General features: G+C 36.6%; 1 protein-coding gene and 1 non-coding gene across 2 annotated transcripts; one reads left to right on the top strand and one right to left on the bottom strand.

Annotated features, from left to right (window-relative positions):
- Nucleotides 1-6383: 6383 nt before the first annotated feature.
- On the bottom strand, nucleotides 6384-7522 carry LOC121774208. The gene is made up of 2 exons (XM_042171120.1): nucleotides 7351-7522; nucleotides 6384-7252 (listed from the first exon to the last, which is right to left on the bottom strand). Exons 1-2 carry the CDS (start codon nucleotides 7520-7522, stop codon nucleotides 6384-6386), a joined length of 1041 nt encoding a protein of 346 aa, XP_042027054.1.
- A 607-nt stretch (nucleotides 7523-8129) lies between these two features.
- On the top strand, nucleotides 8130-8236 carry LOC121775629. The gene has a single exon (XR_006045176.1). It is a non-coding gene; the product is annotated as a small nucleolar RNA R71 (small nucleolar RNA).
- Nucleotides 8237-15668: the final 7432 nt, after the last annotated feature.

The following is a 15668-nucleotide window of genomic DNA, read 5'->3' as shown; positions in this document are numbered from 1 at the left end:
TGCAGTATTTAATTTTGGAGGATGATAATGGAGAGACATTTATTTGGCTTTTCATTTCTTGTAACCTTCATTGCTTTAACTCTGTGGTTTAAGGCGACTTAATTACATAACCTCTGGCATTCTTATTTTGTACCTATAAAAAGCATTGATTTGTAGATGGATTACACATCAACAATAGCATTCTTCCTCATTTTTAAAGTTTTCTACTATATTTTGGTGTGCATTTTAGGAGCATTATATTGTTTGATTCCCGTAGCTTCATCAAATTCATCAGTGTCTAACAGTTTGAGGTGTTTCTACATATTAGGAGGATGTTCTTTTATCTATGATAACAATATGTCAATCCGAGAGAAGATAGCTGGAAGTAATTTGTCTTGCGGGCCGGAAAGAGGGTTTTCCTCGACTCAACTTATAGTTTGATTTGTTTTATTATTTTCATTGTAATTTTTATTCTACTTATTATTGTTCATTTTTTTATTGTAAATTTGTACTATAGTTAGAATACTACCTACTACGATTCAGGAATTTTATTCCAGTATTTCTAATTGTGATAGTAATCTAATTTTAAATATTTAAATGAATACTCCTACATAATTATCAATTCGATAATCTCAGTATATTATTGTAGTCAATAGACAATTGAACTATAATTTGGGAGTTTTAGTATAACTATTTTATGAAAAGGATGTAAATGCAATAAACAAAAATATTAAATTGGTTAATTGATTACCATCATGATCATATATATAATTGGACGGTTATAAATGGTGATGGGAATTGATGAGAAAAAATAAAATAAAAAGAGAGATTTCTTATGAGAATAATGGCTCGAGTAGTGGAGGATGATAATGGAGAGACATTTATTTGGCTTTTCATTTCTTGTAACCTTCATTGCTTTAACTTTGTGGTTTAAGGCGACTTAATTACATAACCTCTCGCATTCTTATTTTGTACTTATAAAAAGCATTGATTTGTAGATGGATTACACATCAACAATAGCATTCTTCCTCCTTTCTAAAGTTTTCTACTATATTTTGGTGTGCATTTTAGGAGCATTATATTGCTTGATTCATGTAGTTTCATCAAGTTCATCAGTGTCTAACAGTTTGAGGTGTTTCTACATATTAGGAGGAAATTCTTTTATCTATGATAACAATATGTCAATCCGATAGCAAATAGCTGGAAGTGATTTGTCTTGCGGGCCGGAAAGAGGGTTTTCCTCGACTCAACTTATAGTTCGATTTGTTTTATTATTTTCATTGTAATTTCAATTCTACTTATTATTGTTTATTTTTTTATTGTAAATTTGTACTATAGTTAGAATACTACCTACTACGGTTCAAGAATTTTATTCCAGTATTTCTAATTGTGATAGTAACATAATTTTAAATATTTTAAATGAACACTCCTACAAAATTATCAATTTGATAATCTCAGTTTATTATTGTAGTACAATATATATTATTATAGTACAATAGACAATTGAACTATAATTTATAGTATTTTAAATTGTCATTATAGTTCAATTGTCTACTCACTTTTACATGCTCATGTGAATGTTATATTTATTATAAACATTTCTAATATTTATATAAATACTTTAATTTTAATTTTAATTTTAATTTTAGATTTATCTACACAAATAGTAGTGTATGGTAATATTTGTGAATTTGTTCAATTTTTAAATTATTTTGTACAATGCTAAAATTTTGAACTAGGACGAAGGGAGAATTTTATTGATATTTGGCTCATTTGTTGGCCATGATGAGTATATTTTAAAGTTTTTTTTTTTAAGGGTTTAGGATTTATGTTTCAATGTTTGGGTTTTTAGCGTATAGGGTCACTATATTGTAACAAATGAAGCTCGACTAGGAAGTGTCTCACCAGTGCAATCTTAAATTATAGTTTTTGATAAACAATATCTTAAATCTCATTAGGAGAAGTGGTAATTATACATTCTTTTGTTTATTTTGGTTTGTGTGATGTAAATTTGCTTTATTTTTTAGTCTCACGGTTAGAGTCATTTTTCCATTTCACAAAATTAATGTACAGTATTATTTTCCACGTATTTATATTTTAGTTGAATCCTAACTTACTTCGTTTGTTTTATAGAGAGAGTTTAAATGATTCATTTTTTAATTTTAAATGTAAAATGATTAATTCATATTTTCATAGAATTAAATGTATCAGTTTCAAATTCGTTATTGTGTATCAGTTTCAAATTGGTTATTGTTTGTGATGTCTCTATGCTGAATTAATTGCTTAGTTTTGCTTGTGTTGTGTGCTAGGTTTGATATACTGAAAAGCATGTTTCGAGCAAGTTCGCGCGAATAGAATTTTGCTTGTATACGAAAAACTCTACAATACACTTTTAATCCGATTCAGTATTAGTCAAGCAGTTACGCACGAATAGAATCAGTATATTATTACATTGTGTTTGCTTATGCATTTATAAGATGTTTTATAAACATTTAAATGCTTAAGAAGCAAACAAAGCCTAAGTCTTTTGCTTAGTAGACTGGTTGTGGGCGTCGTCCACTTTAAGGTAACTACAGTCGGTTCTAGTTTGCAAAAGAGAAAGAAGAATTTCACAACCTAGATAGGCTTTGGCTACCTATCGCGAAAGGTTGCAATGTAAGTCCGATTATTTCTAAGCCTTATTGAAATAAGATGGCGTTGGTGTGGTATAGCACTGAATGGATCTAACAGCAAGACGTGTCTTTGTGCTATCTACTGAAAGACTAGGTCTTGATAAATAACTATTTCTTAATGTACATACGTTAGCATTGGGCATACGGTATTGGTTATTCACTACTTTGACTTATCAAATGGTGCGGGTTTTTCGCAACCCAATAATCCTGATATCTTGGGTAGTGGTGATTAATATCTAGCGGTGCTAGGATTGCTATTATGTTGAATCGTGCGCGAGGTGAGTCTCGTTTGATAATGTCTTCAAGACAAGCTTGAACAAGGTTTTATTATTCGGAAACTGGCCAGTTGGAATTTAATTATTCCATGAATAATAAATAAGTGTTTCTTGCTAAGTTCACTCTTAGAATTAATAAGATGTTAATTAATTAAGTCCATAGCAGATTTCAATTAATTAATGGACATTTGTATCTTAAGCGCGGGAAATAAACATTTAAATAAAATGGAAACCCGGATTACTTGTAATTTCGGATTTGGATGGGCAGTGCAATATTATTACTGTAGTGGCTGATAATGATATTCCAATATAAGCTTGTATTAAATTGTGGGTTCTGTTTAATTAGTAAAGCTAATTGGGTGAGGCCACATCCAAACCTCCATAGATTCCTGACTAGGCCCAAATATGAACTTAATATAAATAGGAGACTAAAGGAGAGACAGAATCAATTAATTTCTCTACTGAAAATTTCTTCCTCTCTAATTAGAGAAGGGGATGAAAATTTCATGTTTTTCTCCTCCGTGAGTTTTTCAGCTTTCTGATGTGATATTTTAGAGTTCTTAATCAATGTATAAAGATTATCAAGTTCAATTATTTTAACTCTAATAATACTACACTACTGCAAGAATACAGTATCGTAGTAGTATTTCAAGTGTCGATCCACAGGGAGGCGAGATTGCTTACACTTAATATGACTACACAAAGTATAAAAAGATTTTGTTTTGATTTTGAGATGGTTAACTAACTTAAGCTACTGAAATGAGATTTTTGACACGAGAAAGACAGGTCACTCCAAGTTGCTCACTAAGCTTGCGTTGTTTTACACCATTTACAACGAAACATACGACGGGATTATAATTATCAACCTAATCGCGTGCACTGAACATGTCTACGACGTATAGTTCACAGTCAGCTGAACACTTGTTCCATGAACCAACTTTCAACGACATTTAATTCCTGCGGATGCGCGGGAATAAATGTCGTCTACTATAATCACTTACCTAATCCACTATCAATTTATCCCCTGAACAGTTCTAAATCGAAAGCATACCAACAAACGATCAATCCTAAGCTATGTTAAAGAGACAATAGTTAAGATTTAACAACACTACATCATTAGCCAAAAACGTAGCATTTTAATTATCAAACACATTGTTGGTATCAAACATACGATTCAAGGTGTTAAAACAAATACACAAGCCTAGATTACAACTCGGAGCAACAAAGAGAGCCTAGCCTATACACATGGTAGAATGTAGAAATAAAACCATAGGTGTGATGCTCTCGTCGAGTGGAGTCGGGATTCGGGAATGGATGGTCGGAATAATGGCCGGAATGCCTTCCTTCTCTTCTTCCTCTCCTCCTTTCTCTCCCTCTGTCTTTTTCTCTGTCTCGTTCCCCCCCTCCAATTCATTTTCCCAGCCTTTTTAATCCTTCAACCGCTGGGTCAACTGCAAAATCGCAGTTACGCGACTAAAACGCCCGACCGGGCCAATTCAAAGGAGGTAATCGCCCGACCGGGCGAAAGGCTACTGCATGGCCTCGCGGGAAACGCCCGACCGGGCGTTTAGTTGAAATCAGAACGCCCGACCGGGCGAACTTTCTGGACTCCGCATGCACAATATGGAAACGCCCGACCGGGCGTTTAGCGACATCAAAACGCCCGACCGGGCGAACTCTCTGGAATCTCAGCTATGCATTTCCGACGAACTTCCAGCTTCTAACACCCGAAACTACACTCAAAGCACGACTTGGTGAGTTATAATTAACATGAAATCCGGGGTAAAGAATAGGAAATAAGCTTCGCATCAAATACCCCCAAACTTAAGCTCTTGCTCGCCCCGAGCAAGGTACATTTTTTAGCACAAAAACTCAACGCAAGTCTACCCCGCAGAGAAATTTTCATCACAAAGAATCATGTAGGGACGTGAGTGACAAAATCTAAACCCCCAACATTTCCAATCGAGATTTCCCACTCTCAAGAACAATCACTCATCCCCCTAGAACGTCAAGTTAAGGTGCACTTCAAAATAAGTCCAAGCATGCGATCAAACAACTCAAACCATCATCATTGACTCATTAAGCAATACTAACCACATAGACTCACAGATTTCAAATCGAACCTCTTTAACTCTACCAAGTTCTTTACACAACATCCACAAGCATCAACGATAAGGTCCAAGGTCTTATTTCAAGGTTGTAATGGGGCTAGGGACGAGGTAGGATAAGTATGGATAGTGAGCTCAAAGGCTACACATTTGAGTGCCAAAATCTTCCCTCCTACAACTTCCTTCCAAAGATTAACCAACGAAAAATTACAACCAAACCCACACTCCCCCAAACTTGAGATCTATTCCAGACGAGATTACACAAACAAACATAGAAGCTCTATCTTTATTTCATCAACTTATTTCTTTTTTTTTATTTTTGTAAAGACCTCGACTTTTGTGAATTTGGAGGTCGTCTTTTTCTTTTTCTTGCTTTTTTTTTTCTTAGAACTTCATTCTTTTCACCTTCTATCAAGTCTAGAAATGTCTACTCTTTACAATTCACCACCCACACTCAAACTCAAACCACAAAGCTCAACTTGTATTTAGCACCCAAATAGTAGCAAGGTCTATCGATGAGGCTAAAATTAGGCTTATTTCAGTGGCTAAGTGTTTGGCTAAGTGTTTACACAAAGAATAAGAAATTAAGCTCAAGGTGGCTTCTAGGGGATCATTTGATGGACTAGGCATGTGATCATTTGGCCATGGAGTTCATCCTAGTGCCTTATCCTCCCAAATCGTTAACACAAACGAACGCAAGCACTTCACTCGATAAAGCAAATCAATCCAAAATAATTTCCACAAGTCATGCGATTTTCATACTCTCCTCAACTTAAGAAATCGGATGTAATCACAACATGCTCTTTCAAATAAATTCATGCACCCATTCTATTCATCCTAAGCTTCAAAGATCAAGTAAGATCAAGTAAGATTTCCTAACCAGAAAGCCGAAGATAAAGCATGCACCCGTCAACTACATAGATTCAAAACATCTTTATCACGCAAAACACCCAAAAAACATACATCACAAATCATTCATAACCCCCTCAAACTTGAATGCATCATTGTCCTCAATGCATGCAAAGAAGACAAATAAAGTAAAGGGAAAGGAAACTCCCCCAAACTTGGCATGACGTCCATAGTGCATTCGGGTGGGAGGGTGGGTGTAAAAATCCTTTGCAGGTGTGCTTCCTCCTAAGCTCCAATCCTAACTCCCAGTTGCTCCTACAAAAAAAACAAAAACTACAAAAAGAAACACTCAATTCAAAATAAATGTTGGAGGAAAGAATTGAGCAAACAAAACCTCCAACATATGAAATCAAAAATAAAAACAAAAAAACTTGGGTTGCCTCCCAATCAGCGCCTTTGTTTATAGTCGTTGGCTCGACCTTCTTCATCCTTGTCTACCTCTATCCAGACTCCAATAGGCGCTTCCCCGCCTTTTCTTGCTTGATCACCACATTCTCTCCATCTACTCGAAACATGACCGTATTTGTCTTGGTCTCTATCACAACATCACCGGTTGCTAAAAATGGCCTACCAAATAGGATAGGCATATCCTTGTCCTCTTCCATCTCTAGGACAATGAAGTCAACCGGGAGTACAAATCTATCAACCTTCACCAAGACATCCTCGATGATACCTTTTGGTTTCACAATTGAATGATCCGCCAATTGTAGGTCAATGTCGATTGGTTCAATCCTCGCTTCTAGACCGATTGACCGTGCGGTTTTCAGAGCCATCAATGATATTCCCGAGCCTTGATCAAGTAGGCACTTTGGGAACTCCTTATCTCCCATCTCACATGGGATCACACAGCTTCCAGGGTCTCTTCTCTTTGCCGGCATCTTTCCCTTCACAAATTGTGAGCAAAATGCGCTCAATATCACCACACCATCGTCTTGTATCTTCTCCTTTTTCGCAATAAGATCCTTAAAAAACTTGGAGAATTTAGGAAAGTGTAGGAACAAATCCACCAGGGACACATCTACATTAACTTTCCTGATAATGTTCATCATCCAATCGAGTCCTTTCTCTTGAATTATTTTCCTACCCTTCTTCTTATTCTCGACTGGGAAAGGTGGTGGCGGGATAAAATCTGGAAAATTAAATGGACACTTCGGGTCCATTGCCGGACTTAGTGGATTCTTCTTGTGGATATCACTCATGGTTGACTCTTCTTTTTCTTGTTGACATTCCCTAGCTTCAGTAGTAGCCCACTCAATCCCCTCGTCCACCCCTGCGTGCGAGGTTTGTGAGCCACACAACTTGTCCGCCCCTGCGTGCAAGATGTTGAGCCATTTTGTGCATCTAGCATGATTGGAGACTCAAGATCCTTTCCACTTCTTAACTTAACTGCCTTGCACTGTTCAAAACCTTTAGGATTGGGCACCGTATCACTCGGGATAGCATTAGGAATTCTTGTGTGAGATGTTGTAGCAATCTGCCCAATTTGAGTCTCGAGATTCCTCAATGTAGCCTCCATCTGACCAAACTTCTCTACCGTCCTTTCTTTGAAGCTCTCATTCTCCTTTTGACTCTTGGTCATGAAGGAGAGTATCTGTCCCAATTGATCTTCTACCGATGGCTTCTTCTCATAACCCGGGGGTTGAGTGTTTGTCCTCCATTGGTTCCCCGAGTTGTTGCTAGGACCACTTTGATTCTAGTTCGATTGCTGAGGCCTCCAATTCTGCTGATTGCTGTATTGGTTGCCTTGGTTAAACCCTTGGCCATTGTTGCCAATGTAGTTCACATCCTCGATTGGTGGTCCTTGAAGACTAGAACATTGATCAGTATGATGCCCTCCTTGACACAATCCACATCTCATCACTGCCACTGCTTGGGGTTGAGGAGTCAGTTGCAGCGATTTCACTGCCTTTGTCATCGACGACATCTGGGTGCTTATATCTGCCAATTGAGCTTCAATTGCAGATACTCTCTCTGCATCCTTTGTAGCACCGAATGTGTCTCCTCCTTTCTCCGCTGCTCTCCTTGGGTTGTGCCAGTTCCGTTGATTGTTAGCCAACCTTTGGAATAAGGCTCTCACCTCCTCATGCGTTAAGTCATCCAGGTTTCCATTAGAGCCTGCAGTAACTAGTCACGTGCCTTCATTGTTGAGTCCCTTGTAGAATTTCAAAAGGTCATGCCCCGGAGCTAGACCATGGCTCGGGCATTTCCTTATCAAGTCTGTGAATCTCTTCCAAGCTTCTGCAAAGGACTCATCATACTTTTGTTGGAAAGAAGTGATCTCTTCTCTCAATTTCTCGATCTTCATCGGGGAATTATATTCTAAGAGGAACAACGTCTTCAACTCTTGGAATGTTTCAATGTTGTAGCCCGGTATAGAGTCATACCAAGCTCTTGCTTTCTCCCTCAGAGAGAATGGGAATAAAACCCTCTTGATCAGATTGTGTTCCACATTCGGGGGTCTGTGAGAGTTCGTCAACTCGTAGAAGGCATTGAGGTGGCTCATCGGGTCTTCATCATCCCGTCCATGGAAAAGATTCCCCCCATTCACCAAACTAATGTAGTGAGGTGGAATGTTGATGTTGTTGTTCGCATAAGCAAACTCTCCGGGGTACTCAATTCCCGATCTAAGAGTGTCGCCAAACCTCACAACGGGTGGTGGGACAGCGTTGTTGTTATTATTGTCGGCCATCGACTCAGCTTCCAGATCACTGTCACTATTCTCAAACAATGGGTTATCTCTGATTGGACTCGGCGAATCCTGTTGAATTTCAAACCCGGCTGAACTTCCTGACCCTTTCCTTCTTTGATAACAGAGTAATCCGAAAGGCGGTGTACCCTGAGATCTCGTGTGCATTCACGACTTTCTTTTTTTTTTTTTTTTATCTACACAACAGAAAATACACCAAGCACAAGCACAATATATTTCCTAATTACCGAAAGCGAGACCTCTCGACAACTTCGGGGTAAGTACTATAAAAAGTGTGTGCTTAAGTGAAAAACTAAACTACCTAAAAACTAAACTAAGAGTTAGCTAAAAATTACCTAAAAAAAAACACTCCTTCGTCTTCAAGTCCGGACGTGGTAGATGGCTATCACACCGTAGAACACGAACAAAGTACCTAAAAAACTCAAAAAGAAAAAAATCAAACAAAATAAAATAAAAACTAAAACAATTAAGCATAAACAAGCTATTGCCTCCCCGGCAACGGCGCCAAAACTTGATGTGATATTTTAGAGTTCTTAATCAATGTATAAAGATTATCAAGTTCAATTATTTTAACTCTAATAATACTACACTACTGCAAGAATACAGTATCGTAGTAGTATTTCAAGTGTCGATCCACAGGGAGGCGAGATTGCTTACACTTAATATGACTACACAAAGTATAAAAAGATTTTGTTTTGATTTTGAGATGGTTAACTAACTTAAGCTACTGAAATGAGATTTTTGACACGAGAAAGACAGGTCACTCCAAGTTGCTCACTAAGCTTGCGTTGTTTTACACCATTTACAACGAAACATACGACGGGATTATAATTATCAACCTAATCGCGTGCACTGAACATGTCTACGACGTATAGTTCACAGTCAGCTGAACACTTGTTCCATGAACCAACTTTCAACGACATTTAATTCCTGCGGATGCGCGGGAATAAATGTCGTCTACTATAATCACTTACCTAATCCACTATCAATTTATCCCCTGAACAGTTCTAAATCGAAAGCATACCAACAAACGATCAATCCTAAGCTATGTTAAAGAGACAATAGTTAAGATTTAACAACACTACATCATTAGCCAAAAACGTAGCATTTTAATTATCAAACACATTGTTGGTATCAAACATACGATTCAAGGTGTTAAAACAAATACACAAGCCTAGATTACAACTCGGAGCAACAAAGAGAGCCTAGCCTATACACATGGTAGAATGTAAAAATAAAACCATAGGTGTGATGCTCTCGTCGAGTGGAGTCGGGATTCGGGAATGGATGGTCGGAATAATGGCCGGAATGTCTTCCTTCTCTTCTTCCTCTCCTCCTTTCTCTCCCTCTGTCTTTTTCTCTGTCTCGTTCCCCCCCTCCAATTCATTTTCCCAGCCTTTTTAATCCTTCAACCGCTGGGTCAACTGCAAAATCGCAGTTACGCGACTAAAACGCCCGACCGGGCGAATTCAAAGGAGGTAATCGCCCGACCGGGCGAAAGGCTACTGCATGGCCTCGCGGGAAACGCCCAACCGGGCGTTTAGTTGAAATCAGAACGCCCGACCGGGCGAACTTTCTGGACTCCGCATGCACAATATGGAAACGCCCGACCGGGCGTTTAGCGACATCAAAACGCCCGACCGGGCGAACTCTCTGGAATCTCAGCTATGCATTTCCGACGAACTTCCAGCTTCTAACACCCGAAACTACACTCAAAGCACGACTTGGTGAGTTATAATTAACATGAAATCCGGGGTAAAGAATAGGAAATAAGCTTCGCATCACTTTCCTATGTGCGAAAGTTTTTGTCTTCTTTATTCAAGTCCTAGTATTTTGATAAGATCAGCCCACACTGATGTCGGAATACAGTTCGGGAACCAGTTCGAAGATTTGTGGTCTAGTATTGAAGATCATCGTGGAGAAGGCGCAAGCAATCAATGATTCTTTGGAGGATCAAATCGGTAACTCTAAACCGTAGTATTCATGTTTTAGGATTTATATTTTCTAAGCATGAATTATTTGCGCTCTATCATGCAATTCTGTGTTAACATGTGAATTGATTGATCTCATAATCTGTCAAATAGATCCTACGTCTGATTTATTTATTTTGTATAAGTCTTCTGCTGTGCAAGGGGCTCTAAACCTTAGCATTGTGTGCATTCATCTTGGTGATAATTAAAATTGTGATTTACTAATGAATTTGAATCTTTTACAAGAAAATAATAAATGTACACATCCGTTTAGAATTCTTTTACTACAATTGATTGCATATTAATTAGAGGAAACAAGTTTCCATCATTACGGTGCAATTGTACACAAACCGGCGGCAGCAATACAAAATCAATTGATTCAAATTCTTTTTTATTACTAATAGATTATAACGAGATGGTCAAACAATTTGTAACTCATTTGTTATTAATTTAATTTATAACAATTAATATTGTATTAAATTCACTAAGAATACGAAAAGCTACCGGTTTTCTATAAATTTGACTTGTACAAGGATGATTTACTATAACGGAAATACGAAATTTGATTCGACTTTGTTCTACAAAATAATTGAGTTCTACCAAGCAAAGAAGCTTGAAGAATTGATGGAAATTCATTCTTGGTAGGGGCAACTTCAACAATACTTCAACTCATTGTTGAGATTGAATTAGCTCCAACCTTTCTGCAAAAGGTATCATATTTCATTTTTTTTTTGCTATTTTTGTACAATATCTATGTTTATTATGTTGAACTATAGCACTAATGTTGGGTATGTTTTTTTTCTAATTGAGTTTTTTTTCTAATGTTGCAAATTTCATTTACTCTATTGCTTCTTTGTTTGTTGAATAGAGAAAGGGAGAGAAGTACCTGATTGAGCTAGCCGACGAGTAAAACTTGGGTAGGAAGATGTTTGTTGTCCAGAAAAAAAAGTCACATAAATATTTGGGGAAAAAGATGAGAATGGAAGCTTTTTTTGCTAGGTTATATCGGCTAATAAAGTTATCAAATGTTAAACCCTAAAAATTTACATGAAAAATATTTGTGCATCAAATAATAAATCAATTGATGATATACTTTGCATTATACAAAGTAATAAAACATCTAATAATAAGTTAATTGAATGTATCATGCAAAATATTGTCAAATGATTTAAATATTTACATGAAAAATATTTGTGCATCAAATAATAAATCAATTGATGATATACATTTCAAAATTAATCTTATCACATTTTAAATATTCAGATCCTAAGAGGACTCACCTCACCTCACCTCACCTCACCTCACCTCACCTCATCTCATCACATCCCATCCTTTATATTTTGTACTAATAGTATTAGTAAATAAGGAGTATAAAATTAATTAAAATACATATTCAAAATGTAATCAAATAAAATATATATAATTAAATAAATATATAAGAAAAATTTTCCTAAAATCTGCCAAACTTACAATTTTCTATGTAATCATTCAATTCCAAAATTTAACAGATTGAGAGTATAATTAATGTTTTTAAATTTATGACGGTTTTAATTAGTTTGTAATGTCAGTTTACGTGTGTGTGTTTATATACAAAGTATATTATTCAACATTCAATAATTTTCATTATAAGTTTTTAATTGTTTTTTTCATTTATTGGTAATAGTGTTTCATTATTGAATTATATATATTTTTAATTATTATTGTTGATGTGTGTTTGCAGTTTTGTTTTTGTAGTATTAGATATGTAAAAGATTTTCATTACTAATATTTATGGATTAATTATAATAAATGATATTTCATTTAATATTTGTGCTACATAATTATTTGGAATTATATAAATTTTGGATGAAAATATAATGTGCCGTGCATAGCACGGGTAAGATACTAGTGGTATTATAATAAAGAGGATTGTCATATTAATACATCCATTCTTAACACTAAATAATAAGCAAAATATGTTTTGCATTATATTAAAATTGAAAAATTCAACCAAACAATTTTGTTTTAAACAAGATTCAATCTTAGCTTATCCCATAACTTATCCACGCCACCTTCACCATGAATGAGAATTTTATTCAATTAAACAATGAGCTCACCCCTCTTGCCACAAAATTCAAATAATTATCAAGCCCACAGCAAGATGGATCCAACTGCTGGCCTTTTCATATCCCATTTTCTCTCTCTTTCTCTCCTGAAAATATATCCATAAGCAACCCACAATTCTTAACCCAACAACCTTTGCCTAGCACCAAGTGGAAAGCCCACCTCTCCAAAGCTACTGAAATTCATCCCACTCAGCCTCTGAATTCAACCCACCAGAAGAAAATGATGGGGCTCTTTAAAAATTGATTTAGTGGTTCGAAAGTAAAAACAAAATAAACCATACTCAGGGCCTGTTCAAGAAACATGATATGAGTAGAAATGGGGTTATTTCTTGGACTTATTGGTTGTTCAAGGTGGAAGGTTGAATTAGCTGAAGCCCGCAGATAACTAGACGGCCCGTACTGTTCATATGGGAAATATGCCAAAATCAATTCTTTCGAAGGAGGTGGTAATTGATTTATGCATAGAAATTCGGATCCAGAAATGGAGGGGAGCTTACCATTTTGCCCTCTGAAATTTGGATAATCAGCCTTGCTAGCAGGTTCGTTAATCCATATTCTCCCATCAACGGCGTTGAATTTATGCTTGGGTGTCCTTGCGAATTGGTTTCAGTGGTGAAAATCCTTCAATTTGCAGTATTATTGTTCTGTAGTGAAAGCCTTCGACGGAGCCAATGAGGAGGATGACGGAGGTGGGGAGGCGGTCGGAGGCGAGGCCGGCGAAGATGCCGAATGCTTTTCCGACGTCTTTGGCGACGGAGAGGCTGTTGAGCTGGAGCTGGAACTAAGTGAGTCCCATGAGCGTTTTGAGGGCATCGACAGTGACGAGGGTAGAATAGGAATTACACGTTTTTAAATAAAAAAAATGCAAAAATACACCGCCTATATCCGCAGCCATTTCTGTAATCTTGAACACACGAATACTTTTCGAATACAATGGTGGAACAGTAGTCAATTAGGATCAGATTAGATTTGGGCATATATGATTTCGCCTAACTTGAACATGCCCTCAATCTATTGGGCTTACAATCTGGACCTTGAAAAACTTCGGATAATAGAGAAAAGAAAATTATTTGTTTTTTTTTGGTGAAAGAAGGCGGGCCATCGTCGCCTGATTAGAAAGATAAATTAGAAATACGAAGCCTATCGTGGGAATTCTAATATGAACTCCTTTAGGAAAATTATAAGTGTACTGACGTAGAAAACCCAAAGCAAAATGAATGTTTCCTTCCAAATAAAATGAATAAAAAAACTAATGATAATGATAATGATAATGATAATGATAATGATAATGATAGGCTGACCTAGCTAAAAAGTAAAATACTATATTTAGGGGGTGCTTGGTAGCATAGATGAAGGCCTTATATCAATGTTAGTCATGGTTATTCTGGTGTTTGGTAGGCATATTGATACATTTACATGGCCCGTATTAACTTGAAGGCCCGCTCAGGCCCGACGAAAACCGTCCAATTTTCCAGTTAAGTTATCCGGTGGGAGGGGCTACGACAGCTTATCTGGCTCGCTAAACACACCACGATTGAAGGGTAAATTCCAATTTTACCCTTGCCATTTTGCTCCTCAAACGCATCTATCTCTCTCTTCTGTTCCAGCGACGGTTGAAGAGGAATTTGATCTCCCGGATTAGCGTGGTGGTGAAACTTTGCAGCCTACACGCGGCATAGCCAGATCTCGCCGGTTATCGGCGGATGGTGGAGAGGAGCAAGTCGTTGCCGGAGAAATTGGAGAGGGTTAGCGAGTTGACTCAGAACTGGATGAATTGGGGGCGATGGCTCGATGAAGGTCACCGCCGCCAAGATGCGGCGGATGGAGTTTTCCATGAATTCGATTTTCGAAGTGATGCAATTTGCAAATAACATAATCGATTTTTACACGCAGTTGAATGTGTTTGTGCGTGTGGCAGTGGCAGTTAAATTGCTAGGCATAATTAAATATGCTAATTAATAAAATAAGATTTACAATAAATTAATTAGGTCTATGTTTATAATTATTTAAGCTTATTTTGTGAAGGAGCTAAATTATAACCATAATTTACTAAAATATGAAGGACACAAGAGTCATTTTATACACTATCTTGGATTCTATCTTTTGTACCAAACACAAAATTATTTATCATTAAATGTTTTATCTAGAATTTTATCCTAACTAGTGTCACACCCTGCGATGCACGGTCCAATTCATTTTCTTCTCCTTGTACTAATTTGAAACATGGGTCATTTTTAAAATGAGAAACAATATGATTATAAGTTCTAAAGTCACAAATGTATACTCATACAATTAAATAAGTTTCGAAACTAAAATTTGAACACAAAACACACGTGGCACGGACGCCATCCGCCGCTGCGCTCGCGCCGCTGGCACGGCGCTGCTCGATGTATCGAGCACGTCCGTGCCAGCGGACGCACACGTGGCGCGCTCCCATTCGTCAACGGCATAGCCGTTGTGTTTAAACATTTTTTATTATTATTTTTAAAAAAATCGGTATTTAATTATAAATAATGCTAAAAAATAAAAAAAAATATTTTCCAAATCCCAAAAATATGGCCGTTTTTTCCGTTTTTTCTGAATTTTTTTTATTTTTTTCCCAAAATCATCTATAAATACACACATTCATCACTCATTTATCACATCAATTCATCGCTCATTCATCTCTCATTCATAATTCTTATACAAACTATCAACACATACAAGAAGACCTAATCAACCACATGTGGGCGAAATTCGGCAACGAGTAGTGGTTTTTTTAATTTTTAGGATTTTAATTATGTAATTTTTAATTTTTAGGATTTTAATTATGTAATGTTTAATTTTATTTGTCATTTGTAATATTTATTGTGGTTTTTAAATGAATTTTAATATTATGGAAATGTTATTGTTTAATTGAATTTTAAATTAATTGTGCTCGTCCTTGCGGAAGAGCACAGTTGT

Source organism: Salvia splendens, chromosome 17 (assembly GCF_004379255.2).
Source record: "Salvia splendens isolate huo1 chromosome 17, SspV2, whole genome shotgun sequence".
In the NCBI taxonomy this organism is placed as follows: Eukaryota; Viridiplantae; Streptophyta; class Magnoliopsida; order Lamiales; family Lamiaceae; genus Salvia; species Salvia splendens.
This window is presented reverse-complemented; position numbering and strand designations above follow the sequence as displayed.

What these genes read in the sequence shown, in the direction of transcription:
- LOC121774208 (XM_042171120.1), bottom strand. Translation starts at nt 7,522, where the DNA reads ATGACCAAGAGTCAAAAGGAGAATGAGAGCTTCAAAGAAAGGACGGTA. An exon ending in TACGGTGCCCAATCCTAAAG is followed by an intron (nt 7,253 to 7,350) that starts GTTTTGAACAGT and finishes TCTTGCACGCAG; the next exon opens with GGGCGGACAAGTTGTGTGGC.